This window comes from Hemiscyllium ocellatum, chromosome 7 (assembly GCF_020745735.1).
Source record: "Hemiscyllium ocellatum isolate sHemOce1 chromosome 7, sHemOce1.pat.X.cur, whole genome shotgun sequence".
NCBI lineage: Eukaryota > Metazoa > Chordata > Chondrichthyes > Orectolobiformes > Hemiscylliidae > Hemiscyllium > Hemiscyllium ocellatum.
In genome coordinates, this window is record NC_083407.1 from 90455422 (window position 1) to 90477303 (window position 21882).

The 21882-nt window shown below is 41.6% G+C and overlaps 1 protein-coding gene across 1 annotated transcript in view; it reads left to right on the top strand.

Annotated features, from left to right (window-relative positions):
• LOC132817643 (microtubule-associated protein 2-like) overlaps nt 1–11608 on the top strand; it is a 254774-nt gene extending 243166 nt beyond the window's left edge. The window contains exons 18-20 of the mRNA XM_060828143.1: nt 6282–6363; nt 6468–6580; nt 9371–11608. Of these exons, the coding sequence (XP_060684126.1) occupies nt 6282–6363; nt 6468–6580; nt 9371–9586 (411 nt within the window). The 3' untranslated portion in view covers nt 9587–11608. The remainder of the gene's footprint in view (nt 1–6281; nt 6364–6467; nt 6581–9370) is intronic.
• The last annotated feature ends 10274 nt before the right edge of the window (nt 11609–21882 follow it).

Genomic DNA, 21882 nt, shown 5'->3' on the forward strand with positions numbered 1-21882 from the left:
GGACTGGGATAAGATGGAGGCAGGAGAAATGGGGAAACTGGTGAAATCTACATTGACCCCATTTAGTTGGAAGGTCCCAAGGTGGAAGATTAGGCGTTCTTCCTCCAGGCATTTGGTGGTTAGGGTTTGGCGATGGAGGAGGCCCAGGATCTGCATATCCTTGGAGGAGTTAAAGTGTTTGGCTGCAGGGTGGGCAGTGGGGTTGGTCATTGCAGATATCCCAGAGGTGAGAATGTGTGTGCAGGTACAGGTAATGGAGAGACCATTCCTTCCGCAATTCCCTTGTCAGGGCCACACTCCTTCACCAACCCATTCTCCCCTCTTGGCCATTGCAAGAATTGCAAAACTTGTGCCCACACCTCCCCCTCACCTCCATCCAAGGCCCGAAATGATCCTTCCACATCTGACAGAAATTTACCTGTACTTTCACACACATCCATTGGACCCAATGTGGTCTCTACTTCGGGGAGACAGAATGTCAGCTTGCAGATTGTCTCAGAGAACATCTCTGGGAGACTCGCACTGACCAACCTCACCACCCTATGGCTGAACACTCTAACTCCTCCTAAACACGATCCACCTTCCACCTGGAGGAAGAACGCCTCATCTTCTGCCTTGGGACCCTTCAACCACATGACATCAATGTGGATTTCACCAGTTTCCCCTCCCCCCACCTGATCCCAGTCCCAGCCTTCCAACTCTGCACTGCCCTCTTGACTTGACCCACCTGTCTATCTTCCTTCCCACCTGCCTGCTCCACCTTCCTGTCCGACCTTTCACTTTTACCCCAACCTTCATTAAATTATCGCATTCCAAGCTCTCTCCTTTCCGCCCCACCCCTCCAGCCCCATCCACACCTCTCCCAGTTGTCTCTCAGCCCCCTTGGCCCACAAGTCTCATTCCTGATGAAGGACCTATGCCCGAAACATCGATTCTCCTGCTCCTCAGATGCTGCCTGACTTGTGCTTTTCCAGCACCACACTCTTGGACTCTGATTGGCTTTAAAGAACAATAAGTGCAGATGAATGAAGGAAACTAGTTCTATCAGAAGCTACAGAAATAGAGATTAACTTTTGTGAAAAACACTGAGAAAAACTAAATTACCAAAAAAAAAGCAGAGAAAATGGATAGAAATAAAATATAAAACAAGCAGTTCTGGAGAACAGTCACTGCACCCAAAATATTGACTCTGCTTTCTCTCCACAGATACTGCCAGACCTCCTGAGTTTCTCCAGCAATTTCTGCTTTGTTTCATATTTCCAGCATCTGCAATTCTTAGCTTCATTTTAGTGTTTTCTTGTATATACTTTGTCCCACCTTGTGGTTACCATTTAGAGAACCTGGAGACCTCTCCAAATAGTGACTTCCTTTCCCCACTGTTCTTTGCATCTAGCCAAAATCCTGAGCTCTTGACACACGTCATCTTTAATTACTGCACAGTTGTCATTCTGATTTACATTGTTGGTAACTTCCTAGTTTCTTTTCTTCTTTCTGTCCCTTCTTACCATTTACTAATCTCAATTTCCCATATTTCTGTTTTCCCTTCTGACCTTGTTTCAATTCATTATTGTATCACATCTTTTCACATTTGATCCTTCATTACTTTCAAATAACACTGGCTCTAGCACACTTTAGCTGTAAATTATCCCACTGGTACAAGCCCCGCTTTCTCCAGGAGTGATGCCAGTGGCCTATGAACGAGAATGCACTTCTCCCACACTAATCTTTGAACCATTGATTTATCTCTCTCATTTTTATGCTGATTTGCATGTGGCTCTGGCAACAATCCAGAGATCATAATTTTATGAGGGACTGCTTTTAAGTTTAGTGCATATCTTCTTATACGCCGTGTATTGTCACTTTCCTAGTTTCATCTACATAATTGGTCCCTGTATGAACTCTGACCACTGGATCTCCTCGCCCTGCAAGTAGCTTTCCAATCCTGAGCAGATATCCTAAACCCTGGCACTGAGCTGTCTGGACTCTTGCTGTTTGCTGCAGAGAATGGAATCTCTTGCCCTCGCTATACTACCAATTCTACTAATATATATCTTGTTCCTCCCCCTCCGTTGTTGAATGACTTCCTGTACGGTATGCCGTAGTCAATTTGTTAATCCACCCTGCTAATTCTGCTCTTCGCCAAACAGGATAAGAGAAGCTCAAAAAAAAGACAAATTGCTGGAAAAGCTCAGCAAATCTGGCGGCAGCATCTGTGAAGAGAAATCAGAGTTAACGTTTCAAGTCCGGTGACGCTTCCTCAAAATATTTCAAAACATTCCCAGACCTGAAACATTAACTCTGATCTCTCTCCACAGATGCTGCCAGACCTGCTGAGCTTTTCCAGCTATTTCTGTTTTTGTTTCAAATTTACAGCATCCGCAGTTCTTTTGGCTTTTAATGAAAGAACCTCAGACTCATTGGAAAATTGCAAAGGCTGATGCTCCGAACTCTCTTCAGGACACCCTCCTTTCCCTGACCCCTGTATAATTCAGAACACCCTATCCGAAGTGGTGTGACTACTTCCTATTAGAAAGACTCCAGATAACTTTATCTCTCTCTCTGAAGCATTTCAGCATTTGTCATTCAGCTGTCAGCACATATGCTGGAATCATCTTGAATTTCAGACATTGCAGATGTGTTTGCTCTGGATCACAATGGTCTGCAGCTTCTATGAGCTGAATCTCTTGAAAGATCACCTGAATTGACATCTTTAATGAGTTTTAAATATTTCTTTGTATTATTCCCATTCTCGTGTTGACGTTTATATATTTGCTTTATGATGAATGTGTGTACTATGTTAAAATTTAAGATTTTAAAAAAAAGCTTAACCACTTACCAGAGACTCCACAAATAGCTAGCTCCTTTCTCATGAGCGAAGTAAAATGAGTCCTGCTGCTATATCCTGTAATATCTAGTGGTAAGGCAACGATTTGTAGCCTCAATTTTCCACATACTTTATTCCTAATCTCAGGCATTTCCCATCCTCAAGGTGAGAGACATGGTTTGATTATCACTAGCATTGAGAGCACCATCTACCCTTCATTTTCAATATTGCAATAAAAAATGTTCTTTCTAAAATACATTGTTGAATATCAATCACATAAATTGTTGTATTGAAGTAATAACCACTTAAGCATGATGTGTTGTCTCTAATTTTCTCCACTTTGAGTGCATACATCAGTGTTAAACAGCTAAATTACAGTGTTACTGTTCTGTACTTCTGTTTCTACTGTTTAATCTTGAACTACCTTCTCATGTTTAACTGCATTTACCATAGTGACAAATGAAAACATACTTTGCAGGAGTAACAAACCGTTTTTTAAAAATTCATTCATGAGATGTGGGCATCACTAGTCAGCATATATTGTCCACCCCAAATTATTGAGTGGGTGGTTAAGAGTCAACCATATTGCTATGGATCTGGAATTATATAAATTCCAGACCAGACAAGGGTGGCAGATTTCTTTCCCGAAAGGACATTAGTGAATCAGAGGGTTGTTTTTCTGACAGTTAACAATAAGATGTCATTAGATTCTGAAATCCAGGTTATTTTATTGAATTCCATGATGGGATTTAAACCTGGACCCTAGAATATTGCCTGGGCCTCTGAATTAATAGTCTAGCCTTAATACCACTAGGCCTCCTTTTTCTTGAAGATGCTGATCGTTACTTGTTTAAGCATGTAATCTTCCAGTCATCCTCATACTTATGAAATTACTGCACAGCTATATTTTCCATCTAGAAAGACTTGTCAAATGACCTTAGTATTTAATTGCTACTTGACTGAATTAGTCACTGAAACATTTTGTAGTCATTTAATGAGTTTTGCTACATCCGGGGTTTGTTCAGCACTGTAACAGCTTTATTGCAAATGTTATATCTGTCAGAATAACAAAAAAAAGTCGATACATCAAAAAGACAAGCCTTTCAATTAATAGTTACGTTTTATTTATGACAGTGATAATTTATGTCTTGAAAAAAATTGCATAATAGTTCCCAGAACTCAGGATCAGCCAACAGAACACTTGTCAAATACTAAACAACTTTATGAAATGCATCAAGCACACAGATGTTTAGTTAAATCAACTGACAAAAATATTGATCTTAATGTTTTTTTTCCACCATAAAAAACTAAAAAACACATCGCAATTTTCTGGAATCTCATCTCAGAGATGGGTTCAAATAACATTTACTTTGAACTGTTAAATTACAGCTGTCTTAACTGTCTTGAACATGAGATGCACTTTTTTGTCATCGTCCTCTCACCATACCATTGCTCACTCATACACAAGATAAATAATGAGCCCACTCGCTTGCTTTGTCTTGTGTTATTTTCATAACTAATATATAATTCTAACCTCTACTTAACTTGTCCTTTAGCAGCATGTAGCATCATAACAAGTTGTTATTTTTGATTTGAAGTATTAATAGAGACTAAATAGCATAAATTCCTCAGATTGTTGCTGTTCTTTCCACTTGGTTAGCTGAGCTAATGTTTAATTGAAGATAGCAATCTCCATTCCCTACTGTTGATCAGTGGTTGCTAAAAAGATATATTTGTAATTACAATTGCGTACTTTAGCACATGCTTCCCTTAAATTCAGCAGAATTGAGAAGCTGCAAGTTAACTGCGTTTAATGTATGATTTGACTTAATGACAGAAATGTTCTTAGTAAAGCAATGTTGCATCCAGCATTGCCAGGAACCGGAATACTGTCCATCCTCAGTGTTTGGCATTGCAGCTCTCCAGGGAGTGTGCTGGATTCCTAAACTTGTTTTCCCACAAAATTTCAAATTTGGACTATTTTTATTTTTGAGAAATGACAATACATCATAGATGTTCTCTTAATGCTTGCTGCTTAAAGCCAACAGAGATATTTTAATCACACATGAATCCTTGAAGTGCTGAAAGCCTTGTGCCTTTAAAAATATGATGCAGATTTTCTAACCACATAAATTACTAAGTAGAATCTTGGAATTGTTAAGATGTCGAAGAAGGCCATATGGCCCATCTAGTCTGTATTGAGTCTCTGAACATTTTGACTTAATGCCAATCTCCTGCCTTTTTCCACAGCAGTGCACGTCATTTGTATTTAAATAATCATCCAATTCCCAGCTGAATACCTCAATTAGACTTGCCTCCATCACACTTCGAAGCAGTTCATTCCAAACCCAAACCATTCACATTGTGAAAAAATTCTGTCTTGCTTCACATTTAATTCTTCACAAAACATTCAACATTCTGCCATCTGGTTGTCAATCCTTCTACCGACAGGGGCAATTTATCATTCTCTAATCTGTTCAGATCCATCATGATTTTGAGAATATCGGTACCTGAAGTTTCTCTTCTCTGGAACCAATCTTGTAAACCTGTTTTGTACACACTCCAATGCATTTGCCGTATACTTATAGTGTGGCATGCAAAACTCTACACAATACTTCAACTGATGTCTAACCAGATTTTTTAATATAGGTTTAGTGCAATCTCTTGTACCTTAGACCACTATTACTAAAACCTAGACTGCTGTATTTTTATTTTAACAGCATCCTCTACCTGTCCTGCCACCTTTAATGATTTATTTATCTATACATCCAGATTTCTCTGCTCCTGCACACCATAGATTGTACTCTTTATTTTGTGTATCACATCTCATTTCTCTGCATTGAACTTCATCTATCACCTGTTTACCCACTACTTCAACCTGTCAATGTCTTTTTGAAGTTCTACGTTGTTATCATTACATTTTTTGAAGTTGTGACATCTGCAACATCTAGATCATTAATACATGGCATGAAAAGAAAGGATCCCAATACCAACTCCTAGAGAACACCACTACAAACCTCCTTCCAGCCTGAAAAATATTCATTTGCCAAACACCGTTTCCTATCACTCAGCTAATTTTGTATGCATGTTAGTTATCCTTTTTATTCAAAGATTTATAACATGCCACACATGTTTATTGTGTGGTACCCATCACATAAACATCCTTGCCCTCATGAATGCTCTCTGTACCTCTTGGGGGATGGGAGAATGAACCTCTCTTCCACATGACCATTGATGTTTTCCCAAAAGATTGTTTCTAGATGTTTTCCCAATTCCAAAGTTAAACTGACCAGTTTGTAAGTATAATCAGAATACATGTAAATGCAAAATATTTAAATATTATTTTATCAATAAACCAAAAGGATGGCAACCTGATACTTGAACATTTGATTGCAATCCTCAAAGGTTAATTTGTAGCTTTCTATTGGTATCTGAACATTTTTCTCATGTTCTTCAGGTGCAAATTGTTACTAAGAAAATAGATGTGAGTCACATCACGTCAAAGTGTGGCTCTTTCAGCAACATTCACTATCGGCCAGGTATGGACTGTCACTCATTACTTTTTATCTGATCTTGGCCACAAGCATTACTATTCACTTTATTTACAATGTGTTTCAAAGTATGATTCATTATCTTTCTGTAGGTGGAGGGCACGTTAGAATTGAAAGTCAGAAACTTGATTTTAAGGAAAAAGCTCAATCTAAGGTTGGCTCACTTGATAACACACGTCACACTCCAGGAGGTGGAAATGTAAAGGTAGGGACAGAAATAGGCAATAAAAGTTAAGATTAATGGTATAATTCGGTTATTACTTGATGTAATTAATACCTTGTAACATTTCTTCGCCTTTGAGTTTCTTCAGCCTCATTCTGTCAGGTTCAATCTCATGTTTTCTTTCTTTTCATTTTCTGAACTATACTTATCAGGATGTGCTTAGTTTGACCTCTGGCTATATGCCTCTCATAAAATAAGTTAAAACATCAAATCACTTTAACATAATCAGTGATATGTCACAATAATACGTCATGATAGTGAGGTATATGCCAGGCCATGAGTTTGCTGATTGTGTTGCGGTACGATTCTGCTGATGAAGATGGCCCTCCGTATCACATGGGTTTTCAGTCTTGAATTGCTAGATAGTTTTGAAATGTCTCATTTAGCACAGCGATAGTGCCACACAACATGATACAAGATATTTTCAATGCGCAGATGAGACTTTGTCTCAATGCAAACTGTGTGGTGATCACTTTTACCAATGCCATCTTGGACAGTGCATCTGGATGGATGAAGATGAAGTCAAGTACGTTTTTCCCTCATTGGTTCCCTCACCACCTACCACAGACCCAGTCTAGAAGCTATGTCCATGAAGACTCAGCTATCTCAGTCAATAATTGTGCTGCCAAGCCACTGTTGGTGGTGGACACTGAAGTCCTCCACTCAGAGTACATTGTGTCCTTGCCATCCTCAGTGCTTCATCAAAGTGTTGTTCAATCTTGTCATGAATACTACGAGTATTCAGGTAAAATGCCCCTATGTTAGCTTTCTTATCCTCATGATTTCCAACATCTCTACTAATATCTCCTGAGTTATCCTTCCTTTTTGCTTCTTTCATAGCCTGACTTGAACTTAAACCCTCCTGCTAACTTGCTGCTTCACTTTCAATTTACCATCATACTTTCTGTCATTTTCCCTTTCCCTTCTCTCCGACTCACAAGTTTAAAGTCCTAGTGATCACCCTATTTATCCTTTTCACTAGAACTTTGGTCCCAGGTTGGTTCAGGTGGAGACCATCCCATTGGTGTAGATGCCCCAATTCCAAAACTGATGCCAATGCCACATGAAATGGAGCCCCTCTTTCCCACGCCATTCCGTCAGCCACGTGTTTACTTCCCTATTTTTCTTATCCCTAAGCCAATTTTCACGTGGCTCAGACAATAATCTGGAGATTATGATCTTTGAGGACCTGTTCCTTAATTTCGTTCCTAGTGCTTGATAATCCCCAAACGAGTCCTCCTTCCTCGCTTTGCCTATGTTGTTAATCCCAATGTGGACCACAACAACTGGATCCTCACCCTCCCTCTCCAATACCCCCTCAAACTGGTCAGAGATGAAGTGCACCCTAGCACTGGGTAGGCAACACATCATGCGGGACTCCCAATCCAGCTTGCAAAGGATGCTATCTATCCCCCTAATTATAGAATCCCCTATAACTACTACTTGTCTTTTTGCTCCCTCCTTTTGAATGGCCACCTTCACCATGGTGCCGTGGTCAGTTGGCTCATCTTGTCCACAGCTCTTTTCCACATCCACACAGGGAGGAAGTATCTCATACCTGCTGGATAAGGTGAAAAGCTGAGGCACCTCTACTCCTGAACTCAGGATCCCCCTACATGCCTCATTTGCAATCACACCCTGTTGGCCCTGATCACTAACTAAATTTGAATTACTTAATCTACCAGGTGTAAGAGCCTCTTGAAACAAAGCTTCCAGGTAACTCTTCACCCTCCCAGATATGCTGCAGTATTTGAAGCTTACATTCCAGATTATCAATTCTGCACTGGAGTTCTTCCAGCAAACAACACTTGTTGCAGATGTGCTCACTGCCATTCACAATGGGATCGACCAGCTCCCACATCATACAGTTACAGCGTATCACCTGCCCAGCCATCTCTACCTAGCTAATTAGTGTAATACTTTACATAAGTTAAAGTTAAATAATTTCTAATATTTATCTGCTATGGTCTTTTAAAAATAACCAATTAATAGATAAGTGTTTAAAAATTTACCTTTTTTTAAAAAAATCACACAATACAGAAGAATACAGGCAATAATCTGAAGATTATGACCCTTGAGGACCTGTTCCTTAATTTCGTTCCTAGAGCTTGATAATCTCCAAACAGGTCCTCCTTCCTCACCTTGCCTATTTTGTTAATCCCAATGTGGATTACAACAACTGGATCCTCCCCCTCCCTCTCCAATACCCTCTCAAACCGGTCAGAGATGAAGTGCCTTACCTTACCAACACACCACAGAGTCTGTTTTTTTTAGTTGGAGGAGGAGGGCAGGTAGGAAACACTACACGTGTAGTGTCTCTGGTTCAGCCATTGCCCAAATATATCTCGCGCTGCTGCTGAGAAATGAAGGTCACTGACGGTCGAGCTAAGCTCTTTAAAAGGGGAATGTAACTTCCCAGCAGCTGCCAGGTCCCCTCTGTTGCCTCTCCTGCTGCTGCTGAAAAATAAATATCTAAAGTTTCTAACTGTATTACAATTTCTTGTAACACCTCAACAAATCTATACTGTATTTTGATATTTGAACTCAAATGTCCATCTTACTCTTTAATGCCCCCAGTTTTGCATGTATCTTGGTAATTTGGCTGCATTCCTGACATCTGGGAAATGTGGAAAAACAATGTTATCTTGCGGTGATATACTAAAATGGAAATCTTGATATGGTATCACGGGGAAAATCACATTATAACTTCTTTCGTTCTGGCTCCTATTGTTTCCACCAGTGATCTGCATGTGCTCTTTATTTTCTTAACAGATTGAAAGTCATAAGCTTAGCTTTCGTGAGAATGCCAAGGCGCGTGTGGACCATGGAGCAGATATCATCACTCAGTCGCCAGGACGATCTGGTGCCACAACCCCTCATAGGCTGAGCAATGTCTCCTCTTCTGGCAGCATCAATCTAATGGAATCACCGCAACTGGCCACACTTGCTGATGATGTTACTGCTGCGTTAGCCAAGCAAGGATTGTGATTTTGCTGTCCACAATTTAAATTGTTTGTAGCATGTGCTTTGAGCCTTCACAAGCTCAAAGTGGGATTGTGTTTATTCCTTTCAATTAAATATTGATCATGTCCTAAGACTGTAGTGAATAAAAACAAAATCTTGTTTCCATTATGCCAGGTTTCTGGCTTTAAATGGGTACAACTGCTGTACATCACACATAGCAATGTTATTTTTCAGCTCAACGTGCATGGATTGATGAGAAATGCATTTACAATGTTTAGTGGCTAAAGGCAGAGTTGAAATGGATCAGAATTCTGAAAGCAGTTGACATGCTTTATTCCTAGTTACTCATTCAATATTAAGCAAGTTTTCCCCAATAGATAAGGGAAGATGTCTATTGATAATATTTATTGCAAGACAAATAAATTATTGCATACGTGTTTACCTGGGAATAAAAGCTGAAGTCCAGAAACTAGTAATATATGTAAAGAAACCCTGGACTTTAAGTTCAGGAAAGAAAAGCATTCTCGTATGGTAAGCAGCAGGAGTATTAATGTCAAAGCATGACATGAACACCAGGTTATTGTGCCTGTTCGCAAGGTCATGGTGTTTGGCATTTTTACAAACAAGTAACAAAAATGGGAATCAAGTTGCTCAAAACTATCATGCAGCTACTTTAAATAGGATGCATTTCCTATGCTGAGGATATGTATCTGATTAGAATGTGTCAGTTCATTGCTAGATTTCTATATATGCCTACTTTTCATATTCTGTTTGATCAGCTGTTTGATACAGTATAATATCCTATGTGGCAAGTTGTGTTATCCCTTATATACTTGAAGTTATGCTTTTATTCACAGTATCTGTGTTTCTGCACCTTTTGGTGTTACTGTTTAGAATAAGGTAGCTGTTAGCAGTTATACTTGTTAGATTTATCTCTGATAAAAATTAGCATGACGAGCTTACTATAACAACCCAAAGCTATGACCTTGTTTTAGTGCCAGATGCAAGTTTGTTGATGTATTGCTAGGTTAAAAAGATTTCAAACAATCGCTTTGTAGAGTTTTGATGTACTGAAGGGGTCACAATAGCATTTGGTGTACGCTGTTTTTTGTTTACTTCATTTGGCAAGCCTATTTAAGTAGTGGGGCATATGAAAGAAGGTGCTTTTAAAATATGTATATTATATAACATATATAATATATATAGTTGGAGTATTTTTTGTTCAGATTTATTGACTTCAATTCAGAATGACTGTAATCATACAGTCCTGAATTTATAAGTCATCTCCATAGATTTTATTCTTAATTTTTAGTTCAAATAACATCTTAAGAAGTCAGTTTTAACTGAAGAAGGATTGATGAAAGCTTAGAATGCAATTTCAGATGGTGTTGAGAGGTAGTACCTTGTTTCACAGAGCCGGATAGATGGTATGTCAGAGCTAATAAAAACTGTAATTGAAAGTATGTCTTGTAAATGCTGCAGTCTGCTGCCAAGGGTCCATGCAGATATTTATTATTGTATGACAGCGTCTTTAACAAATATTAAACAAATTAGACCATCTTTTTCATGAGCCTGTAAAATGCATTGGAAATTAAATTAATCTTTTGCTGTAGAAAACAATGATGTATTTTAAGATTATCTGAATATGTTGAAAAAATGCATATTTTTTCATTTTGAAAATACAGCTTCTATTGAACAATACAGGATACTGTGTAACAGGAATTAGTGGGAACTTTGTGAAAGTCAGGTATTAAATGAAGGTCTGAGGTTTAATGATTTTAATTTCCTGCCACAATACTCCAACAAAGTTTTGAAAAAAATATTTTACTTCAACTTTTTACAAGTGATGAGGGGACAAAAGGGGCAAAAATAAGATACTGTGTCCCGGTATATGCTGTGGAATTTTAATGTGCTTTAGAGAAGGTGTTTCGAGTCCTGTCATTCTGGAGTCTGTTAAAACAGAATGAAATTTTGGGATTGGCTAGTGTTAGCTTGTACATGTTTTCAGTCAAATTTGCACTTGTGTTTGTTGCTGTAGAGTAATTCCAGAATAAATTGCTTATCATCTGACACAAATAAAATTCTGTGTGGCTTATTTTGAAACTGGGACATTTGTAGACATTGTGAAGTCAGGCAGTCCTTTGCAGATTGAGCTCAAATCTATCATCCAGCAGTTCATACTTTCTCAAAAAAAACCTCATCCAGACAAAAATTACAAGACTGGCATTACAGTTTGCTTTCACAACGTTCCACAAAATTGAATGAAAGGTTCAATCAAATAATCCAAAGTTACTTAGTTTATCTATATTTGAACATTGGTGACATTATAATGGGATTATATAATAGAGCACTAGGTAAAGTGGCACTTGTTTTTCAGATAGGGACCTGGAGGTGCTTGAGTACCAGGTAATCTAGAGAAGAGAAGTGTTGTTTCTTCCAGACTGCCAAAGGAGTCAACGCCATCAGACTCAGCCAGCCTGGACAGAGATTTCTGTGTGGGTTTGTGCGGTGTCCAGGGTTAAATGCAATACTGGATGGTACAGGACTAAGGTTAATGACCTGTACACTGCAAAAGTAGGCACCACCATTTTCTCTTTGCTAACTCTCACCCACAAGCCCAGCATTACTAATTCTTAACGCTGCAAGTGCAATGCTTCTCACCAAGGCGAACAGACTGCAATTCTTACTATTGCTTGCGATGGTATTCACCCAGTTATCCTCCCAAACTAACGACCTCTGCACTTTCTGGGGACCCTTCTCCACCTCTCCTGACCATGCGTCACCTATTCCATCTGATTCCTTCTGAGAAATTGCTACAGTTGGCCAGACAAAAAGGTGACTGCTCACTGTGGAATCAGAGAGCCCACCTTGGCTTTGTTGTGCTAGGCAATGCTGCTTGGGCATTGATGTCAGTCTGAGCTCATTCTCATTCTGAACAAACTTTCACCTCTTTCTCACAATTAATTTCCTCTCCTCTGCAGGTACTAGAGAGACCCAATGAACTACAATGAAGAAGAGTCCAGCACCCTTCCCACACACAATTCAATCTCCATTTCTGAGGAGGAAATCATTCATCCCTCAGGATACACTGGCAAGACTTTCCCCAGTAGCCCCTCCAGCTCTGAGACTTTAACCTCAATAATTTCTCTTACATTTGGGAACATAACCTGGGTGAGCATGTCACTGTCACATTTGTGCAGCTGGTCAAAGAAGAAATGCCATGGCTTGCTGGCACTTGAAGGACTGCTGGAGACTTGGCACCTGTTCAATCCCTTGCAGACTGTGATGGCATGGCCTTGGCCATGGGTGACTTTGTCAAAATGCACAAAGAAGCTTCAGGACAGGAGGCAGATCAGCACAGCATGGCTCTGACATGCACATGACTGCCATGGAGTCAGAGGGCCAGCTCACACACTCTGTCAGATATGTGCATAGACCTGCACTCCATCACTGTACCAACATTCTGCATCAAAGGCCAAGCTGGAGAGGTTCAAGAGACTCTCGGTGTCCCTTCCTCTCTGGGAAACAGCGTGATGTCAGCAGACACATGAGCAGGAGGAACCACACAGACGGTTCCTCTCGGGACACTTAAGAATTACCAGGCCCTGATCCCTGCCCAAAGGGCTGCAAAAGTCCAAGCTGACAAAGGTGAGCCTATGTTTGGGCATGTGATAATCAATGCGCCTGAACCTTCCACATCCCGAGCTCAACAGGGCTAAATACAGAGTTGGCTCCCTCTATCCCAACTTAGTGCAAATACCAAGACTGCACACCAAGATAATGAGGGGGAAAGGCAGGAAGAAACCTACTGAGAGAACATAGTGGGTATGCGTGACACTCCACTGTAAATTCCCTTATATGCCTGAAAATGTCTGTTCTGGTCTCTTTATAGTTGTCAGGTCTATTGAAGTTGTACACATTTGATGTATGTGCAGCCTTTTCAACATCATGGATAAAAGGAATTGCAGAGGCAGAATGAGTGTTGCTCATCTCTCTCAAGCAACTGACTGTTGGACTGCGGATAGCATCCAGGCATCAGGGATCCTTCTACAGAAGAAGAATTGCCCGTTGCTTGCAGCCTCAGTGTCCTCCACATTAACATGTGGGGATTGTGGTAGGACCTGCCCTGCACAAATCCTTGTCATTTACACCTACCCTGAGAGAGGATGGAATCAGTGATGATTCCACACCCCTCTGCAGCTACAGTAAATTCATCCTTTTCAGCACTCCTAGCTTAGTGCTTGCTGAGAGAGTGCACAAGGTGCTGCCTCTGTCACGTTGAGTGCTGTCCCACTGGATGCTCAAGTATCTCAGGGAAATGTAACAATCCAAACAAACTCCAAACTGTCGAAGGTGAACTGAGAGTGGAAGGCTGTAAAGGAGGTGCCTCTCTATCACTGCCAATCTGTTGTCCAGTATGAGGGATGACACTGGTTGACGCTTTAAAAGCCATTTAACCTCAGCACCATTGCACGCTATGTTACCTTGCCCCACTGTCTCTCAAATGGTAAAGGGAACTTGTAAAGTGCAGACCCTTTAAGGTGGAATCAGCTGAAGAAACCACATACATAAATAAGAAAACATTTTTTTCACCAACAGAATAGTTCAAGGAGCATAGAAGTAATCAGGTTCACATGTACATTGGGATTAGTTACACAGGGTAAAAACAGACTAGTTACACAGCACAACGAACAGAAGGCAAAAGTGAGGACTGCAGATGCTGAAGATTAGAGTTGAGAGTGTGATGCTGGAAAAGCACGGCAAGTCAGGCAGCAGCCGAGGAGCAGGGAAATTGATGTTTCAGGCAAAATCCCTTCAGGAATGAGGCTGGGAGCCTTGGGGGTGGAGAGATAAATGGAAGGGGGATGGGTTGGGAGGAAGGTAGCTGAGAGTGCAATAGGTGAATGGAGATGGGGGTAAAGGTAATATTAGATTAGATTAGACTTACAGTGTGGAAACAGGCCCTTCGGCCCAACAAGTCCACACCGACCCGCCGGAGCGCAACCCACCCATACCCCTACATTTATCCCTTACCTAACACTACGGGCAATTTAGCTTGGCCAATTCACCTGACCCGCACATCTTTGGACTGTGGGAGGAAACCGGAGCACCCGGAGGAAACCCACGCAGACACGGGGAGAACGTGCAAACTCCACACAGTCAGTCGCCTGAGTCGGGAATTGAACCCGGGTCTACAGGCGCTGTGAGGCAGCAGTGCTAACCACTGTGCCACCATGCCGCCCATGTTGCAGAGAAGGGCAGTGCTGAGTTGGAAAGTTGGAATTGAGATAAGGTGGGGGGGGGGGGAGGGGAAAAACTGGTGCAATTCACATTGATGCCATGTGATTGGAGGGTGCTGAGGCAGAAGATGAGGCGTTCTTCCTCCAGGTGTCAGATGGTAAAGGAGTGGTGATGGAGGAGGCCTAGGAGCTGCATGTCCTTGGTGGAGTGGGAGGGGAAGCGCTTCAGAGAACATCTCCGGGACACCCGCACCAAACAAACCCACCACCCTGTGGCTGAACACTTCAACTCTCCCTCCCACTCCACCGAGGACATGCAAGTGCTAGGCCTCCTCCATCGCCACTCCCTTACCACCTGAGACCTGGAGGAAGAACACCACATCTCTGCCTCAGGACCCTCCAACCTCATGGCATCAATGGATTTCACCAGTTTCAAATCCCCTCCCCCCACCTTACCCCAGTTCCAACCTTCCAGCTCAGCACTGCCCTCATGAACCCATCAATCTTCCTTCCCACCCATCTGCTCCACCTTCCCCTCTGACCTATCACGTTTACCCCCACCTTCATCCACCTATTGCACACTCAGCTACCTTCTCCCCAGCCCCACCCCCCTCCCATTTATCTCTCCGCCCCCAAGGCTCCTAGCCTCATTCCTGATGAAGGGCTTTTGCCTGAAACATCGATTTTCCTGCTTCTCGGATGCTGCCTGACCTGCTGTGCTTTTCCAGCACCACACTCTCGACAAAGAGCAGAAGTCCAAACCCAGCATATTCCTTCTGGGAGTGGGTTTTGGCTGAGGTTCTGTGAGGTGGCACAGTGAATCAGTGGTTAGCACTGCTGCCTCACAGCACCAGGGACCTGAGTTTGATTCCAGCCTTGGACGACTATCTGTGTGGAGTTTGCACATTCTCCCTGCGTCTGCTTGGGTTTTCTCCCACAATCCAAACATGTGCCGGTCAGGTGAATTGGCCATTGTGTTCAGGGATATGTATGTTAGGTGCATTAGTCGTGGATAAATGTAGAGGAATGGGTCTGGGTGGGCTACTCTTCGGAGGGTCTGTTTCCACATTAGGTATTCTAAAGAAATAATTTTGGCTTCTCACACTCAACAGTGTATTGCTCTGTCTTGATCTCTGGGATGTCTCTCGAGGATTGCCCTTCCTAATTTCAAGATTGTCCAGAATATTACCACCCACCCTGCACACAACAGCCAACAAAGTCAGTTCCAGCTGTGAAAGGGGCAGTATGCTACAATGATGTACTGGACTGTACCGCAAGACTCCACCAGAGCAGTTTGGGCACTGAAACCTCAGCTGAGGAGACTTATGATTTGTTCTATGCTGGTCCAGGTAGAAGTATGGGTGGTGTTCTATCTCTGTTCTGCATCAGTCTGAGGGTTTTGCATAGGTGTCATCAGCCATGTTTGGAGGCATTCACCTTTGTCTTCCAGAGGCATTCACCTTTGTCTTCCAGAAGCCAACCTATTTGGTCAGAGAAACTTGGAAGAATGCAGGATTGAGAGAGCTCTCCAACATATGTGCATAGTGTAGCTCCCAAAATAACTGTGCAGTCCTTCAGAATCTGGCATCAGTGGTCTCAGATGAGCTGGATGTTGATGGCATGGAAGCCTTTCTGGTTAATGAACTCTGCAGATTGGTGATTAGATGCCCTCAAAGCAATGTGGGTACAGGCTAGCACCTGGAGGAAGCACATGATGGTAGAGAATCACTGTTCAAGCTGCATGACTTGCCTGGACGCGGGAGAACTGGTGTTATATTGCAGAAAATTGCTGCATTTGTGGGCTAAGGGTTGGAAGATGCCACAGTTGTTCCTTGAAATGAGCTGCTGATATAAAAATTCAGGGTAGAAGTGTTCTTGACCAGCTTCAGACTGAGATTGCCGTCAGTTTCTTCTGAGCAGATGACACATTGATAATGGCTTGGGACACTCTTGGTCTATAGCTGCACCAGTTCTCTAACAGTTTAGATAATGACAGCATAGCAATTAAATTCAAGATTTTGTTATTTTCCTCGTCCACTTCCTTGGAGGCTCTTCACCTGTGGACTCCCCCTCTGGACCCTGGGTGTCAGCTACTGAAGGCTTCAGTTCTTGCTAGGCCTGGTGATGACATTGTAATTCTTATCATCTCAAATTCACCAAGGCCTCAAAGAATTCCCCAAGTGCCAGTTCCATCTCAGATGAGCAAGCAGATAATCTGTGGAGAGTGTCATAAATAATACAGAATTTTAGTAATAGTACTCCTGATCCTTTACATCCAGCTCAATGAAGGAACTTATGGATTCACAAAGTGTGGTATGGAGGCTTCAACTTCACAAGAAGATCAATATCATGCCTTGAAATGGAGCTCTGAGCTATATAACCTTATATAGATGTTTGCTGCAGAGCCAATGTAACATTGGGCTACAGTGCAGCCATCTCTCCTCCATAATAGCATGCCTTCCCAAAGTATCAAACAACGTTATTGCATTCTTACAGTTTGGTGTGAGAATGTGGCATCTCTGAAAAACTTCCTCTGTCAGGTATGTCAAGTCATTGAGGTCATTATTTCTAACTTAAAAGATCGCAAAACGTGTAACCAATTGAATGCAACTTGATGGCAGGTGGGTGGCACTACAGAATCATAATTAATTATTTACCCCTAGCTGGGCCTCATTATGCAAATAACTGTACTCTTCCTTGAAGAGAAAATCAGTAATTTACTCTATCCACTCTATATGGTGTTACTTTGTCTCCTTGTTGCACAGTTGAGTGTGGTGCAAAGATGGCAATGTTGTGCCCTCCTGATGAGTTGTAGACTATACCTATGACTAACAATGACTCACCCAATCTTTGATGATCCCTTTTGTGTGACTGCCCCTGCATCCCCAATGACTTCTTTTTGAAGTCCCATTCCCCCCTCCCCATTTCCATTCAACCCCTTTATTTAATGGTTAATGTTCTCCCTTTACCCCTGAGGCCATGCCTTTGTAAATTGCAGAGCTTGTGTTGGATATTCATTCTCCTCATATTGAGAATAGGGAGATTGAGACTTGTGAGAACACCCCCTGTTAAAGCATCTTGTCCTTTCATACGTTCTGAGTTTCCATCTCCTTCTTTCACCAACTTGAGTACCCCCAGCAACACAGTGTAATATACCACAGTACCCAGACTTGAGCACCCACCCAACTTACCCCTGCACTGCATGGAATACCTCCTGAAAATCCCCCTGGCCATTAAAAAGTATTCAAGACATTCAATGGGACTGATCTGGGAGGTCAACCAAATAGAGCACGGCCCAGCCTTCAAAAAGAGGTTTCCAGAATGCACCAACTCATACCTGTGAACCTCAGGTTGTTTGCACTAAAGCTGCAGGACTGATGCTGCCTGGATTGCTATGTTCTTCCAGTCTAACTATCTTTACAGACCAAGAAGTACCAATCTGTTTTGCTGAAGGTACCACATTTCTCTTTTGTATCACATGTGCCTTCCTGAATAAATGTTAATTCTATTAACTCTATTCAAGATCTGACTACTGCTACACCTGGCGAGGTCTGCATATTCCTGGATGGCGTACAAGAAATAAATATCCTCTTTCCTGCATCCTTGCAATGTTGAAATGCAGAACTGACACAAGCAACAAAGGGTCCCATTCCCACCTTAGAGTGCAAGTCACTGTGAACGTGCAGGTGATTTGCAAGCAATGGAATAAAAACAGTATTGATGTAACCATTTCCTACAGCTTGATCTACCTACTGCATTTGCAATGTAATGTACAAGGAGGAGTCAGACAGATCATCTGTTTCACCTGCTTCCATTTCTAGGGATAGGCTGGCCACCAAAGCCATTCCAAGCCCACCACCTCCCAGTTATCTTGACAATATATTCTCAGACCCTGCTTCCTGTAAGAACCTGATCCTATTTTCCCAGCTTCTCCATCTGTTGCATCTGTTCTAATCCAGTGGGACCTCAGAATGTCACCTTTTTTTCCCCTTTATCCATGTCCAACCCATTTCCTGCACTTCTGCCCTCACCCCTTCCCTTCCATCCCATAAAACAATAGAATGTCCCCCCTCCACCCCCCACACCCCATCCTCACCTTCCACCCTTACCAGTCTCTGCATCAAAAGGATCATAAGCTGGTATTTCTGCCACCTCCAGTGGGATGTCACCACCAGACACAAATTCTCCTCCCTTTCCTTGTCAGCATTCCACAGGGACCATTCCTTTTGGACACTTTGGTCCACTCTCTCACCACTCCCAACACCTCCCACGCCCTTTCGACACCTTCCAGTGCAATTGCACTATCCAAGGGCTCAAACACATCTTCCAGCTGAAGCATTGCTTTATCCACACTTTGCTCAATCTAGTCTGTGAGCAGCAAATACAGCAATGTGGTATCTTCACTGGGGAAACAAAGTGCAGACTAGGTGACCACTTTGCGGAACACTTATATCCTGTGCACAAAAATGACCCTGAGCTTCCTATCGCCTCAATTTCGATACACCACTGTGTTCCCTGGACCACATTTTTGTCTCAAGCCTGTGCAGTGTTCTGGTGAAGCTTAGAACAAACTAGCCAAATAATGCTTCACCTTCGATCTGAGCACCTCGCAGCCTTCAGGATTCACCTTTGAGTTTGACAATTTCAGAGCATGAACACTTTGCTCTATGTTTGCTATCCACCTCCACAGCCCCGATCCTGTTATAAAATGGTTTGGCTTCCAACCTATTTTCAACACGGCTGCCATTATCACCTGTTGAGCTTCCTTGCTGGTTACTAACAATAATCCACTTGCATCCCTACCCCTTCTTCTTTTCTCTGGGTTCTGCTTTCACTTATGCATTCACCCATGCTGCCTTCCCAACGCCACGACCCCTAACATCAGCTTAAATACACTTTTCAAGCTCTCGCAAAAGGTCACTGGACTTGAAATGAAAATTCTGTTTTCTCTCCACAAGTGCTGACAGATTTGTCGAGTTGCTCTGGCAATTTCTATTTTGTTTGTATCATATGTTAATGGCCTTCCACAAGTGGTAAAGATTCCCAGCCCATGAACTTTAATTTCCATGTCATGCTTTTGAGTCTTTATGTTTCTACGTTTAAAAGATGCCAATGACAGTGTTGCCTTATTTAGAGAAGAGCAGTAATTCAGAACAGCATGAGTATGGAACGTATAAATCAAAGGCTAGGTGAGCCAATTGCCAATGCGGAAGTACCAGCAATTTACTTCAAACAATTCTGAATGAACAGTCAGATTAAACTTCCTATCATTTTAAATAGAAAATCCAAATGAACCACGGAATCATCTTCTTAATGTAAAAGTATTTACCTTTTCAAACCACTTCCTCCCTTAGCCATGTGATCTTTTCACTTTTTATCTGGGTTTCTCAGTATCTTTCCTAGCACTGAGCAAGAGACTGAGAAATATCAAATAGATGCTTTATAAATGATAAATACAATTTCCATTATTGGACACACCAGAAGAAAAGTAAGGACAGAATCTTTTCATTATTTGTTGTAAAATCATTGCATAAAACATTACTCCAACTTCCAATGATTAATTTGGATGTCTGGTATTTTGAGGCATTAGTCAAACAGTATATTCTAGAAACTAATTTCAGTACTGTATAGGATACTCAGTGGCATTATAAAAAATATAGTGATCAAAACCTGGCATAAGTGAAATATAAAATGATGTTTTAAGTTGATTAAGATCACTGATAGTAATGAAATATTGAACAAAATAAATGAAATATGAAAGTGCAGGATAATTCCTTTTGGGATATAACTTAGCAATTTATCATTGTGCTTGCTATCAAGTAAATTGAAGCAATGTTTCATGTTATTTAATTCAGAATATTGTTTTATTTACAGTAGTTGTGGCTCTGAATGTTATAGCCTGATGCAAGTTGTCTCACATCTCAGTGTGTATGTAATTAAGGCCAATGGACTCTTGTACTGCAACCAACCCCAACTCCCAACTCCCAACCCCAACCCCAACCCCAACCAAGTGTCTGCAAATAGATAACATGTGAGCCATATCACTGCCATATCACTGTCTTTACCACTCTGCCCACATTAGTGTAGTTAATTAATTCAATCAATTTCTGTGCTTTGGTCTCATTGACATTGAATTAGATTGTTCATTAATTGAAAGAGTCAAAAGTCCAGCAGAGTTCCCACTCCCTAAAGACAGCAAGAAGCCTCCAACAAGATGAAAAGACGTTCTCAATGGTGATTAATGGAAAGCAATACCAGGCCACAGGAAGTTGTCCTGGAGTCCCTTCTTTCTCTGTAACCACAAAAATTCTGATCAAGCAAGCAAAGGACATGAAAAAGTGCCATATCAAGTTAGACAGGGCAATAGAGCAGGCCAGTAGAATGAACTGTTCAGGACAAATGTAACAAACTCTGCAGAACTACCTGGTTCTGGACCCCCTAAACCCAAGGAAAAGACCTCATCTATTGACCCCATCCATGCCCCTCATGATTTTATAAACCTCTATAAGATCACCCCTCTGCCTCTGCTGCTCCAGGGAAAACAGCCTCAGCCAATTCAGCCTCTCCCTACAACTCAAACCCTCCAACTCTGGCAATATTCTTGTAAATATTTTCTGAACCTTTTCAATTTTCACAACATCCTTCCGATAGGGGGGAAGACCAGAATTTCTCACAATATTTCAAAAGTGACCTAACCATTGTCCTGTGCAGCCACAACATGACCTCCGAACTCCTATACTCAGTGCTCTGACCAATAAAGGAAAGCATACCAAACACCTTCTTCACTATCCTATTTATCTATGACCCCACTGTCAAGGAGCTATGAATCTGATCTACTTGTACGATTCAAATTAAAAGGGGCGAATCAAACTATATTCACTGTGCTTAATGGTCATGAAAATCAATTGTCTTTATAATTCCTATGTGTATTCTGATCAATTTTATTTGGTAATGCTCTTGCGAAGCACCTTGAGGAGTTTTACTGTATTAAAGATGATAATTAAGTGCAAATTATAGTCTTGTTTCGGACAGGAGCCCTGTGTTGGTTTTGCACCTTTTGATCTTTCTTTGTATTTCAGA